This window comes from Homalodisca vitripennis, unplaced genomic scaffold, assembly GCF_021130785.1.
Source record: "Homalodisca vitripennis isolate AUS2020 unplaced genomic scaffold, UT_GWSS_2.1 ScUCBcl_6711;HRSCAF=14054, whole genome shotgun sequence".
NCBI lineage: Eukaryota > Metazoa > Arthropoda > Insecta > Hemiptera > Cicadellidae > Homalodisca > Homalodisca vitripennis.
The window spans coordinates 9,917-31,396 of record NW_025782822.1 but is presented as its reverse complement, the minus strand read 5'-3'; the positions used below and the strand labels follow the sequence as shown (position 1 = coordinate 31,396).

General features: G+C 34.8%; 2 protein-coding genes and 1 long non-coding RNA gene across 3 annotated transcripts; 2 read left to right on the top strand and 1 right to left on the bottom strand.

The window, feature by feature from the left end:
* Positions 1 to 618: 618 nt before the first annotated feature.
* LOC124373928 lies at positions 619 to 6,998 on the bottom strand. The gene is made up of 4 exons (XR_006923484.1): positions 6,949 to 6,998; positions 3,295 to 3,347; positions 2,668 to 2,745; positions 619 to 735 (listed from the first exon to the last, which is right to left on the bottom strand). It is a non-coding gene; the product is annotated as an uncharacterized LOC124373928 (long non-coding RNA).
* Positions 6,999 to 9,299: 2,301 nt separating this feature from the next.
* Positions 9,300 to 10,031, top strand: LOC124373927. The gene has a single exon (XM_046832237.1). It carries the CDS (start codon positions 9,300 to 9,302, stop codon positions 10,029 to 10,031), a length of 732 nt encoding a protein of 243 aa, XP_046688193.1.
* A 434-nt stretch (positions 10,032 to 10,465) lies between these two features.
* Positions 10,466 to 10,930, top strand: LOC124373926. Its single transcript, XM_046832236.1, has one exon. It carries the CDS (start codon positions 10,466 to 10,468, stop codon positions 10,928 to 10,930), a length of 465 nt encoding a protein of 154 aa, XP_046688192.1.
* Positions 10,931 to 21,480: the final 10,550 nt, after the last annotated feature.

Sequence of the window (21,480 nt, the reverse complement as noted above, 5' to 3'; positions counted from 1 at the left end):
CTCTATGGCGATCAGGAACACCGCTGATAGTACAACACTGCATGCATTCTGTGTCATTCTTAAGGTCACTAGCCAAGCACTGTAAGGTTTCGGGTTAAGGGTTGGAGAAGAATTAAGGATTTTTCAAGTTCAGACAGGAATTTCTAATCAGCACACTGTTATTTTTTTAAACTCAGAAAATTTCTGAATCTTATAAAATGATAGGTTGACAAACCACATTGAAATCAAAAAGATGGAACTTTAATGGATAATGGATGATAAGGTAAAGTGGCATGCTGACCCGTGCTACACCCAGCCTTATGTAATTTTTTGGTTTGCTGTCACAGTATCACTCGGGTTAGGTAATTGCCTAAGAACTCATAGCTAAGGTATTCCATGATAAGGTATTCCTAACTGTACTTGTTGCCTATAATATCTAGTTCTTAGCAACGGAGAAAGAGGATAACCTACACAAATGTGAAGAAAATATTCCCCACTTAATTGAATTAATCTTTAAATAAATCTACGGTGACAACTAGCCCCACCTGCGCCTTGTGTTCCTCCTTGTTCTCGTTCCACTTCTGTTCCATGTCCTTCCGGTTGGCCATGCTCCTTCTGGAGATCATCACGGCAACGCTCTAACAGCCCCAGCTGCTTGGTCAGCTCGGCCACTCGCTTTTTGCTCGTTCACCAGCTGTGTCTCGTAGTTGAGGCACATATCACACTCGGTAGCCTTGCCTGACTCAGGTGACGTGTCTTAAGGTCATAAGGCATTTATTAGTGAACAACTCCTTAGATAATTAAAAAATCCTTAATAAGCATTTAACTCATTAAGTATTAGAATTATTGTTCCCAAGAGACTGTTTTCTAAATTGTTAGTCTAGAAAATTACTGCTCACTATGTAAATAGGAACAGTATAACTTACCAAGTTTACAAAAGTAAGAATCTGTAATACTAATCTGTAATATAATCTGTATGACTTTTCCTCTAAAATTACTGCAAAATATTAAAAATCTGCACGTTGCATAAAGGTTGTCTATCATATTGGCAAATAGCTTTTACCAACTGTAAAAATCAAATCAAGATAAATAATCTATGTTTATTTGACTTATTATGTAAAAAATTAGACTAAGCACAATGACATATCTCAAAATTTTAGTGACAGAATAGTAAATATTTAAAAAAAAAACTTATCTAATCGGCAATCGGCACTTTCTGATAAAAACCCGTAGGGTAATCACATTGGCTTTTGACACTCAGAGTTAAAGGTATATATTCTGAAAGCCCCATAATATATCAAATTAGCGTATTATAATGTATCAAACTAAAGTAGAAGGTAGCGGATATGACTTTGTCTCTAAAATATAGCTATTTCTCTAAACCTACACAAATACCTTGACAATAGAGTGGTATTCTTGAGTTACTTTTTACATTATCAGACAGTATCCAAAGGTTTAAAACGACAAAAACTGGATTGTTGGTGATTTTGTTTAAATCACACTTAGGTTATAAACGTTGTTAGGACTCAAAATTCAAGATTCGGAATCAGATTAGAAAATTCTGGATTCACTCTTTACTAATGGATACTTGGTATTACTAGTGAGAAGGGTTGTTTTTTTGACATTGAAACAGGCTATATAAGAGAAGAGTGGCAGTCGCAGAATGTAGTTACAGATGTCAAATTTTTGCATGGATGTCAAAATTAACAATATATCTGTTAAAATATTAAAAATTAAAGTTTTGTATTCATCCATTCCTAGAAGGTCGGCTATTTAAAAATGTTGATGCACAATACATCAATACAGAGCATCATACAAGTCATTTATAACGTTTTTAGAAAGTTTTCTTAGAAATCCAATAACATATCATTCAAGTAAATCCAGTGAAAAAATAACATAAATTAATATTGCGAATTTATTGAAGGTCACACACTCCTCAAGTTCTAAGCACAACAATTAAAACTATTTTAGAATCAGGACATTAATTAATTAAAATGTTCATGACAACATATCCTTGCTGCGTTTTTTATTGCTTGCCTGTCTTAGTGGTTTGTCTAATTTGGTACCGCGCTTAAATAAAAACATCAGACTATCGTGTACCCCTTCGGGTGCACGATTTACTTAATTTGAAAGTAAATTAATTTTTTAGGTACCCCGTGCAGTTACACGGAAAAACGTTAAAAAAACATGTCACAAATAATTTGTTTGAGCAAAACTGTGAAGCCTATATACTTTTCTCGTTATTCTTAGATGATTAACGTTGAAAAAACTATTACGGCTTTTTGCCAATACTATTGAGAAGTTCAATGACAATTAAAAAAGTCTGGAAATAAGCTGTCGCTGTGAACGGTTAACAAATGTGGATTAGGGGCAATATTCAGATTGATAAATAAATGTTTTAATTAAAATTAACTTTGAGCGTATTTATTCTCAACTATACACAGTATGCAATTTTGGCTAATTTATTGCAAACAGTCTGCCAAGGATCAGTGATCTGATACATTAAATAAATGAGGAGAAATTAAAATAGGAGATCTTTACAACAGTTTATAAACTAGTGTCAATATAATAGGCTATATACAATTGTATTAAAAATATGAGACTGTAGCACCTCAGTCTCTAACAACCTTTAACGAATGCAGGCATTTTTAAAATTAACAAAGATCTGAATGAAATAACCAAACTTACCGAACAGTTTTCCCTCCACTGAGTTTCGCAGAGGTGAACTAGGAACTTTGGACTGACTAGACGTTAAATTGTTTCCTTCTGTAAAAACAGCAAGTTTTCCTTTAGGCTTATTATTGTTTCAATAGTGATTTTTTTTAGATTTTAGGAGGGTGACCTAGAAAGCAATGCTCTGTTTTAAAATAAAAAGTAAAACAGTGATGATACAACAATTTTTATTACATACATCATATTAGATGACCAGCTGAACGAAATGAACAACTGAAACGATTTTGGGGACCTATTGTAACCTATAACGCATAGAATCTATAGTTTTAGTTAGCTGAATTATAATGTTAGGTATTTTTTCTATAGATAAGGGTTATAAAAAAACTTAATTCTAATATTATAAGTTTTAAAGATTCTTAAAAATAATATATCTGATTTAGAAGAATATATAAAATTGATTCATTTGGTGAGAACAAGTGAACAAAAACGTTCGGGGTGAACAGGTCTTTTGAAACACATTGATTTGGATCAACTCGTTCACCTGGCTGACCTATTCGAATTGAACATTTCATGATCAAATGGCACACCTCTAGTTTATATAATAACATAGATTCATACATATAAATTGCTGATACAACTTACTTATATTTTTCTTGACCAGAGATACTTGCTGTGTCCACAGCAGGAGACTCCAACTGAAAATTTAGTGAAAACCATATTACTTAAAAGTAGTATTAATTTCATATACTCTGTATTTTATATACGTATTACGGTATGTTTAATGTGCACATCAAAAACATTACAAATTTTAAATGTAATTATCAAGACAAACACAAAAGACATTGTTCATTAAGACAAACTTCTGTCACAAGCTTATTTGGCTATACCATTTGACTTGGGTTTTCATCTGTATACAATTACTATAAACCATAATTAATTGTTCTTGTAATGCTTAAAATAATATTGTTCCATACCTAGTGCTTTTACTTTTTTATAAAATTTAACAAACCACCAAGACAGGCAAACAATAAAAACTCAATAGTGAATTGCAAAGCAACGTGTACTCCATCGGGCGCACTACATGCTTTTACAAAAACTCGGCATTAACATGGCCCCGATTAGGTACATGCCAGCAGTTTTGAAAGATTGCTAGAGGAATTCAAAATGTTGTTGCTGGCTATTACAGAGTGAACCTAGAGGAACTCAAATGTGTTGCTGGCCATTACAGATTGAAAGTAGAGGAATTCAAAATGAGTTGCTGGCCATTACAGACTGAACCTAGAGGAACTCAAAATGTGTTGCTGGCTATTACAGAGTGCACCTGGATGAAACTAAAAATGAGTTGCTGGCCATTACAGACTGAACCTAGAAGAATTCAAAATATGTTGCTGGCCATTACAGATCGAACGTAGAGGAATTCAAAATGAGTTGCTGGCCATTACAGGACTGAACCTAGAAGAATTCAAAATATGTTGCTGGCTATTACAGAGTGCACTCAGAGGAACCCAAAATGTGTTGCTGGCCATTACAGATCGAACGTAGAGGAAATTTCAAAATGAGTTGCTGGCCATTACAGATCGAACGTTAGAGGAATTCAAAATGAGTTGCTGGCCATTACAGAGTGAACCTAGAGGAACTCAAAATGTGTTGCTGACTATTACAGAGTGCACCTGGATGAACTAAAAATGAGTTGCTGGCCATTACAGATCGAACGTAGAGGAATTCAAAATGAGTTGCTGGCCATTACAGACTGAACCTAGAGGAATTCAAAATGTGTTGCTGGCTATTACAGAGTGCAACGTAGAGGAACTCAAAATGTGTTGCTGGCCATTACAGAGTGCACCTAGATGAACTAGGCCATTACAGAATGAACCTAGAGGGAACTCAAAATGTGTTGCTGGCTATTACTGAGTGCACCTAGATGAACTAAAAATGAGTTGCTGGCCATTACAGATCGAACGTAGAGGAATTCAAAATGAGTTGCTGGCCATTACAGACTGAACCTAGAGGAATTCAAAATGTGTTGCTGGCTATTACAGAGTGCACCTAGAGGAAACTCAAAATGTGTTGCTGGCTATTACAGAGTGCACCTAGATGAACTAAAATTAGTTGCTGGCCATTACAGATTGAACGTAGAGGAATTCAAAATGAGTTGCTGGCCATTACAGACTGAACCTAGAGGAACTCAAAATGTGTTGCTGGCTATTACAGAGTGCACCTAGATGAACTAAAAATGAGTTGCTGGCCATTACAGATCGAACGTTAGAGGAATTCAAAATGAGTTCCTGGCCATTACAGACTGAACCTAGAGGAATTCAAAATGTGTTGCTGGCTATTACAGAGTGCACCTAGATTGAACTAAAAATGAGTTGCTGGCCATTACAGATCGAACGTAGAGGAATTCAAAATGAGTTGCTGGCCATTACAGATCGAACGTAGAGGAATTCAAAATGAGTTGCTGGCCATTACAGAATGAACCTAGAAGAATTCAAAAATATGTTGCTGGCTATTACAGAGTGCACCCAGAGGAACTCAAAATGTGTTGCTGGCTATTACAGAGTGCACCTAGATGAACTAAAAATGAGTTGCTGGCCATTACAGATCAAACGTAGAGGAATTCAAAAATGAGTTGCTGGCCATTACAGACTGAACCTAGAGGAACTCAAAATGTGTTTGCTGGCTATTACAGAGTGCACCTAGATGAACTAAAAATGAGTTGCTGGCCATTACAGATCGAACGTAGAGGAATTCAAAATGAGTTGCTGGCCATTACAGACTGAACCTGGAGGAATTCCAAATGTGTTGCTGGCTATTACAGACTGAACCTAAAGGAACTCAAAATGTGTTGCTGGCCCATTACAGAGTGCACCTAGATGAAACTAAAAAATGAGTTGCTGGCCATTACAGATCGAACGTAGAGGAATTCAAAATGTGTTGCTGGCCATTACAGACTGAACCTAGAGGAACTCAAAATGTGTTGCTGGCACATTTACAGAGTGCACCTAGATGAACTAAAAATGAGTTGCTGGCCATTACAGATCGAACGTAGAGGAATTCAAAATGTGTTGCTGCAGGCCATTACAGACTGAACCTAGAGGAACTCAAAATGTGTTGCTGGCTATTACAGAGTGCACCTAGATGAACTAAAAATGAGTTGCTGGCCATTTACAGATCGAACGTAGAGGAATTCAAAATGAGTTGCTGGGCCATTACAGAGTGCACCTAGATGAACTAAAAATGAGTTGCTGGCTATTACAGACTGAACCTAGAGGAATTCAAAATGTGTTGCTGGCCATTACAGAGTGAACCTAGAGGAACTCAAAAGAAAGATGGTTAATTTTTTGAGTCCTATGGACATCATGTGATTGAGATGGAAATCAATTTTTGATTGAGATTTAATTTTCTTTAGCAATTTTTCAGACTTAGTTTAATTTTGTATGCGTAAATGTAGTTTTGGAAAAAGTAACAAAATTTTGTAAACTCTCTGTATGTGTGGTACACAATTATCAAAATAGGGAATAAATAAAAGAGTGATTTTAATACAGGTTTAATTATTACTGTCTTGACTGATTGAACATTTAAAAATTGTGATTTAGTCTAATTCTAATACTTTAAAGCTAAACAGACACTTTATTTTATTGCTTTAATTGTTGCGTTATCATGAATAAAATTCTATAAAATGCACAATTGATGATAAATTTGTTATTATAACTTCAAAAATTTCAACTTTGCTGTAGTCACCACTGTATCCACAGCTAAAAGTGATTATTTTTAGAGTAGCTAACTGATCTAACAATATCAGCTGAGGGTGGTGAAAACGTTAGTCTTGATTTTTTTGTTGATGCTCATCAATGGTTTCATCTTTCGTATATTATATCTACAAACATCAGTTTCTTTACTTACATGATAACTTGTAATTTGTTAATATCTTAATTTTTAAAATTGTTTTATGAAAAATTTATTAAAAATAAGAATTAATGGTTTGTTAAATTCGTGGAACTTTACAAAAATTTACACATCTTTCAAGAGAATTTTATATAACTCATTAAAAAGAAAAAGAAAAAATCCTAAGAATTATTTACTTACTTTTCCCATTATCTGTTTTTAATACATGTATAAATAAAAAATTAATGACTCAAAAACCACTAATTCTACAACACTGTTCATATAAAACATTATTGTCATACTACATTTTTTTTAGGATAAATTAATGCCTCTCCGAGCTCGTTCCAACTTTAAAAACCCCCACTGTTTGTTCATCCCTAAATAAAATTACAGATTTTCATGTGTACTTACGATGCTGCTAGTTGTGTCAAGAGGACTCAGCATGGGATCCTTCCTCCTGCAAATAAAAAGTACATCTTTTAGACACTCCATCACAAAGTACAGCTGATGTAGTATCAAATGTCAATGTCGTCATGCAACCCTTCAAACAATCGCTTCATAGCTCAAGAGCTAATGTCACGTCAGTGATACATTCACTTGGGCTACACAGTAACCACTCTTACTTGGTGAAATGATACAAAATGTTCCTTTTTTAAGTCACTCTCTATTACTATAAAACATCACATGGAAACCACACATAGTTCCTCCCAAGAGAAGCATGACATAGTGAACTGAACCAGGCGTAACAAATGATGACAAAAATGCAGTTGAACCAACACAAATGATGAAAACAGCTGACTCAAATATTCAGTCATAGATTCTTCAAACACAAACACTGACCCAATAGATGTGAAGTTTTAACTTGATTTTAATATAATGAAGTTTAATTTGATTCATTTTTATTGCTTTATAAAGTACAAAGATTCATTGACAAAGTCTTTACTTCTATAGCTGATATTCAAGTTTAAAATAAGATGATATAAGTACAAATTAACAGTATCCTATATTATAATAACAAATTTATATTGCAACATATTAATTTGATCACTACAGAATACTACACGTTTTAAAGGCACAACATATTTTGTACAGTATAAACCACAACAATATTAATATCAATACAATTGGAGAGACATACATTGATTAATGTAACTTAAAATTTAATAGTAATTAAAATTAAACAGATTTTATAGAAAACAATAATATATTTTAATTCATCCTTTTACACCTTTAATTTGAATTCTGTCTACTCATACAACAGTTATTGGCATTTCAGTCTACTAGAGTTTTGTATTGTACACATGTATGGACAGATGAGCAGACAGACACACCCAGTGGATAAATGTATGCACATCAAATCCACTTACTGACTGTGTTTAACTCACTGGCTTTAAGTAATATACTTACATGTTAAATTTTAATAAATAACAATCGAGATTCTAGCTTAACACCCGAAAATAGATTTTTCTTGTTTAATTCACAAGAATAATACAAAAATGTAGCACTCAGTTAAAGCGCTATTATAAATTAATTAATGTAATAAAGAAACAGACAGTTACACTCCCTACATTTGTGCTGTAAAAACACAAGACATACAGACAAAATACCAATCAATTTATTAGAGGAACACAGTGAATTCTCAAACTCTCTGGAATTAGTTTCTCCCGGGACAGAACACCTCAGGAAAGAAAGCATCTCTCTAATCTTAGGGCTGAGTTGAGGAGAAGAGAGGACGCTGGTGAGATTGGTCTCACAATCAAGTATACTCTCGGCATTCCTAAGATAGTCAAACAGAGTCCAAAAAACTAGCTAACTCCTCGGATATCTCATCTCACGGTTATATTACCAAAATGTTAATGGTCTCCGTACCAAATTAAATGACCTCTGTAAAGCAGCAGCTACATGCATCTATGATATCCTGGTTTACACAGAGACAAACTTAAATTCTGATATTCATAGCTCCGAATTGAGTCTTGATGGGTTTTAATGTGTATCGCCACGACAGATCTTCTCAGTCTAGTTATAAAGAAAGTGGAGGTAGGGTTCTAGTGGCCACCAGGACATATCTGGGATCTAATGTTATTACATACTTCTGTAGAAGATATTGAATGCATCTTTTTGTCTGTTAAGGCCAATAAGTTAGATTTACCTATACTGATTGGAGGAGTCTATATTCCACCACAACAGCCTGCTGTCACCTACTCCCGCTACTGCAATGCAGTCGATGAAGTTTTTTCAGATGGTACTACTTTTTGCCACAGTTTGTTGTTGGGGGACTTCAACTTGCCGGATGTGGATTGGGCTCGACTTGATCCTCTCGCTTCTAATGGAGCTGCTTCCTATATTATTGAAATGGCAGCCACTTATAGTTTAACCCAGATAAATGCTGTGCTCAATCTGCGCGGGGTTGTTGTTGGATCTCATATTTGGCTCTGACCCCTCTGTTTTGGTTACTGCTGCCCTTGATCATCTATTGCCTATTGAACCTGCTCACCCGGCTATTTGTTGTGAAATACCTTCTCCCCAAATGACTGTCGATGACCAACGTGTAGTCTACAATTTTATTAAATGTAATGTGGGTGAAATTGCTCGAAGATTGCATTATTTACTTGGAACTGTTCAATGTGACCTGCCTGATGTTTTCTGATTTCTTCAATGATCTGTTGGACAAGATTCGAGTATTGTGATTGAAAACACACCTACTAGGAAAGTTGGCAAATCAAGGTTTCCCCATTTGGTTCACGGCCGCCGAGTTGAAGAGGATGACAATTCTTAAGAAGACTGCTCACAAGCGATACAAGGTCACTAATCGACTTACAGATTACGAGGAATTTAGGCATGTCCGCGCTCTCTGCAAGGACCTCAGCTCTGAATGTTATAGGGGTTATATTGCACATATAAATGGTTCAATTCCCAGGAACATTAAGTCCTTTTGGAGCTTTGTCAATGGAACTTTGGGAAGTCATCGGACATCATCTGACTCATATACCCTTGGAGATCATATGGCTTCAACTCCACTTACAGTTTGTGATCTTTTTGCCGACCATTTTTCTTCCGTATACTCTGCTTCAAATGTGACTGTGCCACCATATAGTTTTGATCTACATACAAATTTATCTTCTTGTGTGTTTGAAGTTGATGAAGTTAAACGAAAGCTTGATTTACTGGATCCCTACAAGGGTACTGGCCCTGATGATATACCTCCTCTAATTCTCAAGAGATGCAGTGATATTCTTGCTCCCCAGCTAACCGTTATCTTTAATAAGTTTCTACTCGAAGGTGCTTTTCCGGATAGACTCAAGTCCAACTTTGTGGTTCCTATACACAAGTCCTCAAATATCGAAGATGTCCGAAACTATCGCCCAGTTGTCATACAGCCTGCACTTGGGAAGCTGTTTGAATCACTTGTACTGGATCGCATTGGATTTTCCTTTCGCCACATTCTTACATCTGCGCAGCATGGTTTTGCAGCCGGAAAGACCAACTACTACTAACCTTGCATTGTATAAAAGCTTTATCATCGCAGCTTTTGGAGTTGGAATGCAGGTTGACACCGGTTATATTGACTTCTCCAAGGCGTTCGACACTGTGAGTCATCCGCATCTTCTCGCCAAACTTAACGCTTATGGTATCACTGGCAATCTTCTACAATGGTTTCAATCATACCTGGCAGACCGTAGTCTTTCTGTGAAGTTTTTGGGTGCCACTTCTCGGCCTTTTTATGCTACATCGGGGGTGCCTCAGGGATCTCATCTGGGCCCATTCTTGTTTACTGTATTTCTCAATGACTTGGTGGATGTTATCAACGTAAGATGCTTACTTTTCGCTGATGATATTAAGGTTTTTTTGTCCTATTTCATCCATTGAGGATTGCCATCTGTTACAACGTAACTTTAAGAGAATCGAGGAGTGGTGCCTACTCAACGGAATGAGACTGAATGCCGAGAAGTGTGCTATTGTAACATTTCACAGGAACTTCAAGCCTTTGATGTTTGATTACTGTCTAAGCAACACCACACTTTGCCGTAAGTCTCACATTAGAGACCTTGGAATTGGGTTGTCTTCGGATCTAAGCCCTGAGTTACACATAGACATAATCACCGGGAAGGCTGCTAAGATGTTGGGGTTTATCATAAGGACTTCTAGAAGCGGTCTTAGTGTTGAGGCGATGAAGATAGCATACACAGCGCTAGTTAGATCTGTGTTGGAGTACGGCTGTGTTGTGTGGTGTCCCTACCAACTTGGACATATTCAGCGACTGCAGAGCATACAAGATCGCTTTGTTAGGATAATTGGTACCAAGCTGGGATACAACTACAGTGAAGTTTCCCTTGGAGTTGGTAGCGGATCAATTGGGGCTGGCTCCATTATATGCGAGAAGGAGACTGCATGACCTGGTGTTTCTACAGAAGATCCTCACTGGAGATATCGATTGCTCGGAGTTACTCCAACTCATCAATCTCAGAGTACCTGGTAGAACTCGCTCTCTGGACATCTTCTGTGTACAGCATTGCTCCACCAACTATGAATTTTCACAGTGTCATCCCCAGATTACACCGGCTTGGTAACCTAATCTGCCATCACCACGACTTTTTTTGCAATAGTGTGTCATCGCTGAAAAGGATATTTTTATTATTGGGCTACACTATGTAAGCATTATCTGATACTGGATAGTTTAGAGCATTGTTTACCAGTTCGTTTTATAGCTCTTTTGTATTTTATTGTTGAATTGTACTAGTTACTGTATTTGTTGATTATTGCCCTACTATATTTTGTAAAATAGTTATTGCACCTTGCCGATATTGCAGTTATTTTCAATGTGTTTTTCTATGTAGATATTATTGTTATTTATTATTTAATATATTTATTTTGTATATAAACTGTATATTTTAGATATTAATGGCATGTACTGGTTGCATGTTGTTGGTTGTTGTATTAGTTTGTTTTATGGTATATGAATCTATACAGACTGCTCGTGCATGAACTAGTCATAATGAATCAAATGTATTGCATGTCTGACAGTTGTTTATTTATGCATAGTAGTTTATTGTGTTTAGCATATTGTATTTAGCATATTGTATTGTTTGCATGTACATAATTTTCTTGGCTTCTCTCCTGTTGCATGAGTATGATTCACTTAAGATGAAATTTTGTTTTGTTTTGATTGTATATATTGCCATCTTGTGGAAAATGATCTATTTATTATATTACTTTGTAAAAATGGTGACAACCGTGTATAAATAAATAAATAAATAAATTCGACAGCTGGTATTTTTAAATTCAGTACTGTTTAACACAATTTACATTGTCCCAATTTCATTGTTCTTGATAAATTCATTAACCCCTTAATTCAAAGTGATGCTTATTTCAAATGTGTACTCTCCCCTGGCTGGGTTTTTTGGTCCCAGATGAACTAGCTAATTTAAAAATTCATAATGTTTTAACTTATGATAGAGGCTTTATTTAGTTATAAAATTGTCCTAAAGTTATAAAACTCTGTATTTACAGGTTTTTAAGCGGGTGTACAGAAAATTCATTGATATTATCTCCAATTTTACTGGAATAAAAGCATATGCCAGTAAGATTTGTTAAATAATCAATTACAAGAAATTCCTGCACTATATTATTCATATTCTGATCAGGTGAAGACACCCATGAAGTTTAATTCACCAAATATTCATTACTTGACTAATTCAAATAAAATTTATAGCATTTCAAAACCAATTACTAAACAGTCGTTATCAAAATTTAAGAATGTTGGTTTAGGTAGCTCTTGGATAATCCATTCTATAAATTGAATTAATAGTTTGATCTTAAAAATATTGCACTTAAAGCTTTGTGAGAAACTTGTTTTAGCTGTATAAATATTAATATTGAATTTTACTGTGGTACAATCTGTGTCCATCATTTCAACAGATCTAAATGGCAATTAAAGAATTTTATTTGTTTATTTATGAATAAATAACACTATTTAATAGCAACCAACTAATTATACAATTGAAATGTTACCACACGGGGCAGATATGCAAAATAAACCTGGAACCTAATAAAGCTGTAATACCAAGAACATCTCGAAGGTACTTCAATGCTCGAAACCTACAAAAACTAAAAAGAATTCTAGCACGTGAAACTTGGGAAGCTGTCTTAAACAAGCACGATGCAGACCAGGCATATACAGAACTTAAACAAGACCATAAGTGAAGCACTCGAAACAGCTTGTCCCATTGTAAACTCAAGAAGATCAAAGAGAAAAAATATCAATACAAACCAAGAACAAGAGCTTGAACTGATGAGGTTAAAAGGAGCATATACTGCGGCTCTAAATAAATCAATCCTGATGAGCACAGTGGAAAATAAAAAACAAGCCAATGACAGGAAAAAGGAATATGATCTCCTACTGAAGAACCTTAAAAAGGACATTGCCAATGCAGAGAACCAAACCAGAGCAGTCTGGCAAATAATAAACAATAACCGCTACAGCAATAAATCTCAAAAAAATTATATAAAATCTATTGACATAGAAGGCTCAACAATAACAGACCCCCAAAAAATAGCTGAACACATGAATCACTTCTTTGCTAATGCTGCAGAACAAGTTCTATCAAACTCCCAACAAGCACCTTTGAAAATACCCCCCACAATCCATGAGAGTGAGTTTGTGTCTCTTGAAGAGGGCTTTAGACCAACAAATAGAATGGAGATAGACAAAACAATATCATTTTTTAAATCAAAAACCATCTTCTGGGATAGATGAGGTCTCGTCAACGATCCTGAAACACTGCAAAACTGAAGTGATAACCCCGATAATTGACGTAATAAACAAAACTTTCCAACAAGGCATTTTTCCCTCTCAGCTTAAACACTCTTTAGTTTATCCAAAGTACAAGAAAGGACCCACCTCTCTGGCCAGCAACTACAGACCTATATCTCTCATATGTACCCTATCCAAAATTTTTGAAAAAATAGTACTCAGTAGGTTGCTCACTCATCTAGAAAACAACAGTCTTCTAACCAACCGCCAACATGGCTTTAGGAGAGGCAAGTCCACCATTACAGCCATAATTGATTTAGTGGAAACTATCATTGATGCATCTGAAGAAGGGGCCACAACAACTGGTATCTTACTTGACTTTAGTAAAGCTTTTGACAGCCTGAGCCACAAACATCTCCTAGACAAACTGAAAGCTCTAGGAATAAGAGGAGTAGCACATCAGTGGTTCCAGAGCTACCTCAGTGGAAGAACACAAATGACTGAAATAACTCAAGTAGTCAACAATAGTGTCAAAAATTTAGATCCACACAAGCACAGATAACAAGAGGAGTCCCACAGGGATCTGTGCTTGGGCCCTGTACTATTTATTTTATACACTAATGACATCGTATCCACGCTACAGGACAACTGTGAAATATTCCTCTACGCTGACGACACTGCCCTCATTGTGTCGCACAAGAATGTTAAAGAGCTGGAAATTAAAGCCTACATTGCTGCCTGTATAGCCAAACAGTATAGTCAGGAAAATGACCTTGTTCTGAACGAAGAGAAGACACAGCAGCTTTTCTTTGGCCCACAAAGAAGGAGTGCCCTCGAGTTACCCAATGTCTCAACATAAAGAGGCTAAATACCTTGGGATAACCCTAGACAGTGACCTCAATTGGAAACCCCACGTAGACCAACTGTGCAAAAAACTTAGCACTGCCCTATATGTAATTAAGCGACTCAAACAAATCAGCAACACAGAAGAAACCTCCAAGAACAGCTTACTTTGCACTATTTGAGTCCCAAATGCGCTATGGGCTGACTGTATGGGGGTTTTCATCTCTGCGAAATCTACACAGGGTACTGCTCCTTCAAAAAAAAGGCAATAAGAATAATGGCTGAGTTGGGTTTTCGGGACTCTTGTAGAGGGGTGTTTAAGAGACTGAAACTGCAGACAGTTGCCAACCTGTACATCGGTGAGGTAATAACCTATGCAGTTAACAAAGGACTCGTCCAATTCTTGGATACAAATCCTTATAACACTAGGAACAGAGCTAACTACAGACTCCCAGCACATCACCTGACTGCCTATGAAAAAAAACCATCCTATATCGGGGCTAGACTCTTCAACATCCTTCCATCAACGCTGAAAGAACAAAAAAGCAACAGGAACTTTAAAGAAGCTCTTCTTGACTGGCTGTTGGACAAGGAGTTCTACTCTGTTGAAGAATGCCTGCAGATAGGAAGACCTTCTCACTGATGACCACACGCAACTCAAGTTTAAAAACTCTTGACGCCATGACTGTACTCCATGTTTATGTCAATAAAGATCATTTGTATTGTATTGTATTGTTTTAATAAATCAAATCGTAAAATATTCATTAATTATTTACCATATTAGCTAAAAATATACAAAACATTACAAAATGTAAAGTTAGTTAGTAACAACTTGATAAGCAAAGCTCACATTGACTTTTGAAACATTTTTCGAAATGTCAAATGCAATAACTAAAAATTTGTGATTGAATTAGAACTGCAAGTTTCTTATATTACTTTAAATAAAACATTGTGACACCATTCAGTGTTTATAGTCCATATTTTATGAATAAACTTGTTTGATTGATTGAAGAAATTTCTTGAATTAGTTATTATATTAAAAGCTGATTTCTCTCAAAAATTCTATAAAAAAGTAAAGTAAAAAAATAATTTTTACATTAAGTTCACAAAGAAATTAAATAATTAATTAAATCTATCTTAACTCAAATAACTACATTGATAAAATCGGCTAAACTAAGCATACATATTTTAATTAATAAATAAAAACGATAAATTTTACATTGAAGCACTCTAGATAAGTGATTATCGTAGCATTATAAATGTAAGAGGTAATCTCAATAATTACCAAGAATCAATTAATTAATAATAAAGCAACAAGGAATCTCACATTGTGAGAACATGTTGCCGGTTGAACATGTACATTTCAAACAAGAGTGAACAATTTTATAAGATAATTCGCCCGACTCCGATATCCCTGCTTCTCAAGTTTTTGGAATTTTTCCCTTTCCAAAATCCGAGTAGCAATAATGGACTGGACCTGAGCTACGATAAATTCAATGGCTACATCCACTTAACCGCTACTGTTCTGATATACACAGTTCCATCAATTTACATCATTGTCAATGGTGAAAATTACTACATTTTACTGAGTGTGGCAACGTTAGCGCTGATCATCCACAGTTTGGATTCTCGCCTGCTTCCGGACGGATGAGATCCTGCTGGAGATCATACACTGTTTTGAAAAACACGATGAACTGTATATCAAATCTAAACTCACCGCAAACTGCAACCGATTTAAGTACAGAGGATTTGTACTCTTCATTTTCATATTAATTTGGATTATTTTCAACATCAACACAATAGAATACCTGAAGGATTACAAGAACATTGTGTTTAACAAAACGATAATGGTGGTATGGATGCATTTCATCCAGAACGCTGCGTGGCTAGCGATGTTCGGTGGATTTTACGTTGCTCTATCCTGGGAGCTGTCCATCCGCTTTCAAGAACTCCAACAAAGCATCTCAACAGACTTGACGGTGGCAAAGATCGAGGAGTTAAGATTAATGCACGGGCGGCTGAAGAACATCAACGACAAGATCAACTCGTGTTTCGGCTTCAGACTCAGCCTTTTCTATCTCCACTTCCTGCACGGGTTTCTGTACCAGGTCTACACAGTTGTCGTGGGCAACACATACCATCACTGTAGCAGTGCTCCTTGCTCAGCTGAAAATATTTACAGTGCTCTATCTTGTCTGCTACAGCTCAGAGTTGGCTGTTATTCAGGTATGTAGGGGGCAGAGGGGGGGGGGGAGAGAAAGCAAACAAAGGTCTTTCAATAATATATAGTGAACCCTGCTTAAGTAGCCATGTGCAGCCAATTCCTAGATACCTGAATATAACACAATTCCTTCATTAATTTGTATATGCTATACATTGTTTTTTTAAATTACAGTTTTAGTTGGATTTTGTTTTAGATCACCTTTTATTTCATACATTAAAAAATACTGGCTGCAAAATTTCTTGAACCTTTTTGATAAAAAGCAAAACAAAGAACTAAAATTCAAAAAAATTTAAAAGGTATAAAATTTAATTGCTGTATTTAAAGAGTAATAATGTTATTATAATTATTGTTACCTATCAAAGCTTACATTAGGGAAATTCTTTATTATTTAGAATTATACACTAAGATTACACATGCACTAAAGGGACAAGATCACTTCAAGTATTGAGGTGGATGGCCCAAGATAAAAATCCCCCAAATGTACCATGCATAGGAAGTACAGAGAGGCATTAATGAAAAAAAGGCTAAAAACCTATTTTTATTTCCATGCTCAAGAAAGCAAAGAGAGGAAGAGAGTATGGTTCTCGCACTGAATTATAAGTATTAAGTCTAAAGATCATTTGATATGTGGGTACTTTGAAATCGTAACACATCATTATCTTTTTTTTGGTTTGTTGTTGGCATTCTTTCCTGAGAAATAATGTATGTGTATTGAGTATTATAATACAAATGAGTGGTTATGTTTTTTGTTCATTTCTTATTTCATTTGTCGTAAATAAAACAATATTATTGGTGAATTGCTGAAATCAGTGAAAGCTTGCTTTGAAAATTAAAGGGGAATGGAACTCTTCCTACCTTCATTTGGAACAACACTTCACTGCAGTCTGAAGTCAAAAACCTGCTTTTTATCATGAGTTCGTTCTAATGTTCAATTCACTGAAGCTGTTTGGTGTTCGTGATGTAGGCAATCAATGATCAGAAGACGTAACACTTTAGTTACAAATTAATAAAAAGTAAAAATACACAGAGCACTTTGAACTAAATAGGCCCAAAACAGTAACTTTCTATCAGTCTTGTATGTTATGGATTTTATAAGTACTTTACAATGAACAGCTTATTTAGAAAGTGAAGAACGTACACCAGTGCTACCAGGTGTTCAATGACATTAACACTGTCCTATTTCAATCCAATCTGGAGCGGTTCAATATCTCAATGACAGCAAAGTTTCATTCCAGGTCTAGTTTCAGTACCAGAATCCACTGTATCGGCTGCCATTTGTTGCAATGTTCATGTTGTTATGACTGTTACAGTGGAACGTTACACTTTATCATTGTTCCTGTTCCCTAACTGTTCCAGTCGCAGTACATAGCAGAGAGTGAGTTCCAGTTTCATGCTTCAGCAAAGTCCACTAGTATTTTCTGAAGGTGTTTGAATTGGGAAGGAACAATACAAGTAAAAACAAATTTCTAAAGCACATCTCTAAGGCATAATTGGAGCCATTGTTTGTGGGGTGTAATAGCCTTTGGGGTGAGTGTTGTGAAGGAAGAGTTGTCATCAAATAAGAAAAGTACTTCAACCCTCTATGCCAGGTCTCCAGTCTGGGCCACTCTCTTTTCATTGGTGGACCACCTCTATCATCAAGGGGTGATTCCACCACTTTAGAGCTTGTTTTACCTTGTTCCTGTTACACTTTGAAGTTTTTACTAGACTAAAGAATTGTAATTATGCAAAGATTTAATATCAGCAAATGACACAAAGTTCTTTAATAGGAAAATATATATATATTAACCCTTCCAACGCGGCTAACGCGGCTAACGCCTATAGACGGGGAACTTCCGATGCTTTTAAAAAAAAAACGCGTATAACGTCTACAAACGCAAAAGCTTTACTTTCGAAATGCGAAGAATTAGTTGTTAAAACTTCCGTAAGAGAACAGATCGATGTTCCTTTCGACTGTCGGGACTAGACAAAAGGCTTTGTCACCGTTGGTGGACGTTGTAACGGTATCTACTCGGGTTGAAAGCAATCGCCGCCATTTTTGTATGGCCTGTGACGCGGCATACGCTTACAGACGCGTTCATTTCATTCAGCCGTTTAACTACGTGTGTTGGTCGCATGTTGGTTATATTGTTAGACAAAGTGTTTTGAAATCAGTCCGTTGTTATTCTAATAGTGTTTTAGTTTGTTTGTACTAACATTTAGTATAATTTTTTTGTTATAATGGCTAATCCAACTTTTATCATGTTATTACGAACAACGTAGTTTGAGCGCATTTTTGGTATATTATGTGTAATATTTTTTTTCTATTATTTGTTTTGTATTTTATACAAGTTTCACAATACTAGTCCAGTTTATTTATTCTAAATAATTAAGGTTTATAACTACAATATTTGTTTCATTTCCCTTGTAGGCTATTGTATAAATAAGTTTGTGTTGAATTTCATATTATTACATTTCAAAAATCTTATACTGAACTTATTTATTTTTATGTACTAATTATACAGAAACTTCAGTTACAATTTACTTATTATAAATAACCTGTATAAATGTTAATGTAATCTGTCAAATAGTGTTCCTATGTTCATTATCCTGCAATGCAGTTTGTTCAAAATTTCAAATGTTTTTGTGCGTATAAAATTCTCAAAAATATGTAATATTACATGTTTATTATTTTTTTTTCTTATAAAGGTAATACCAAGGAATATGAAACAAAAATTAGCATTGGGAAATTAAAACAAAAATATTTTTTTATGTCTTAGCGTTTGACAGTAATTTAAAATTAGCGCTTTAAGGGTTAAATACTATAATATAGGAATAGATCACAATTATTTTAATTCTTATAATATTTGTTTCAGGAACAGAAAACTTTCTGCAACATCTACAGTCCTATATCAAGAATTGAAATGACGTCAGCTGTTAAATTTCAGGTTCTCGATTTAGTTACTTATAACTATCATTTTTTTGTTTTTATACTTGCACTAATTTTAAAAAAAAGTAATTGAATTGTGTTTATAAAGTAATTTACTGATTAATATTTCCTTCCATTTTTATTCGATTTAATTGCAATGGTTGTTTGCTTATAACCTATCTAAACTGGACACCTTCAAGATACCTGCATTAGGCCTAACTGAGGAATTGGAAGGAGATAAGTCCTATTAAACCAGAACCTTCCAGATTCAGCGGGGTGGTCGCAAAGGAAAAGATGATATACATATCATATGTATATATATATATATATAGATCAGGAAACTTTGCAAAAGGCGTAGCTGAGAAATTGGGAAGGAGCTGACTCCTATTCAACTGGGGACCTTCCCAGCTTCAGAGGGGATCACAAAAGATCAGATGAATAATCTATATTACTGAATACGTTTTTTTTTAAGAAACCTGCCTCAGTAAACCTTGGTACCCAAACGGAAACATGTTACAAGTACCTTCTGGTTTCAGGTCCAATAGTTATGGGAACCTCCAGAACCATTGCATACAATTTAGGGTATTATTATGTAATGTTTCTATCTATTGACTCTAGATAAAGCACATGACTAATACTAAGTCCAAGATATGTGCAATGTGAAGAGGAAAATGGTAGTAGCTCCTTCTGTTACTTCATCACAACAGGGAGGGAAGAGTTACAAGACACCAGTGCCTACCCCTAGCACACTAGAGGTCATCCTTGAGGTATAAGAGGAAAAAATAAATTTGATTTGCTCCTGTATAATTTATCCTTGTAACTTTCTGTGATACTTTTATTTTAGTTTGAAATTAATATTATAGTTGAATTTGTGGTTTTCTGTCTCTTGAATTTTAGCATGGTAGGTGTAGGCTTACCCATCAACAAGTTAAATTCATTACAGCGATTTTTAGCAGACCTCTTCTCTATTGGTTACAAATCGTCTTGGCCTGCTTCACTTTTAATACACTGATCCCCTCAGTTAAAAAAAATGTAAATTGTTTGAAAATTTACAATAATAAAATCCACAGTTATAGTTTTAGCTAACGAAAGAGTAATGTATTTTTAAATCATTTAAAGTATAAATGTTTTATGTAATTTCATAGAAATTTCTGTTTTAATCAGCCTCTTTTTAAGAGTTTCTAGGCAACTTATGTATGAGCATGATCTTTTTAAATCCAAGTCAGTCCAGACAGTGACAATGTAAAAGGTTCTAAAAAAGATTGTTCTGTTGTCTTATAAATTGACAATACACATTTTTACTGTAATATTCAATTTTACAGATGGAACTGTTCATACTGGAGGCAGAAACTACTTCATTTTAGCATTTCAGCTTGGGGCTTGTTTAAAGTTGACAGAGAAACATATGCAACGGTAAGTCAAACTTGCATTATATCAGTAATTTAAATTACTACTGAGTTTTTGCTTTACACATCAGGAATTATTTTTGAGTTTTGAGTTCATTTCTGTAGATATATTTTATGAATCAATAAGAAAAAGAAATTCAATAATATATTTTATTAACCCTTCAACTGTCTACCATAATTTTTCCACAGTGTCGCCTATATTTGGTGGTTTTGCAGGGGCATTTATAAAAATTCATAAAAAATTCAAATAATTATGGTAAATATGTTGTTAAATATAGCATTTTGTTTGGAAAGATCTGTAGAAACAATTTTTTTTTTTAAATACATTGTTAAAAAAAAATAAAAAAATGTTTTTTTTTATTTTTTTAAAAAAAAAAAAAAAAAGGTCAAAACTTTTTTTTTTCATTTAATTTTTTTACTTTCAGTGTATATAACATAATTCAGTGTATATCAACATAATTTTAATTGATACCTTTCTAAAAAAAATTAGATTGCTATAAAAATCTGTAATTTCATTGTGAATACAAAAATATAAAACTTTATTATGCAAGCAAGGTTACCTAGCAACGACAAAATTAGAATTTGCATGCTCACACACAATTATTATTATTTTACTTACATTTTGTTAGTACATAGTAGCCTGTGCTGGTTGAAATTACACTATTTACTGTTCAAAAACTTGATGAAAAAATCAGTTAATTCGTTCAAATCAACCAAATTTAAATCAATGTCATCATTATTTGAAGCCAAAGACTCAAAAGAACCATGAAAAGTCTCACGAAGTAATCCAGCGTCGTTATCTTCGTTTTCC

Excerpts from the sequence above, each read along its gene's own strand:
- LOC124373927 (XM_046832237.1), top strand. The coding sequence starts at position 9,300 with ATGACAATTCTTAAGAAGACTGCTCACAAGCGATACAAGGTCACTAAT.
- LOC124373926 (XM_046832236.1), top strand. The coding sequence starts at position 10,466 with ATGAGACTGAATGCCGAGAAGTGTGCTATTGTAACATTTCACAGGAAC.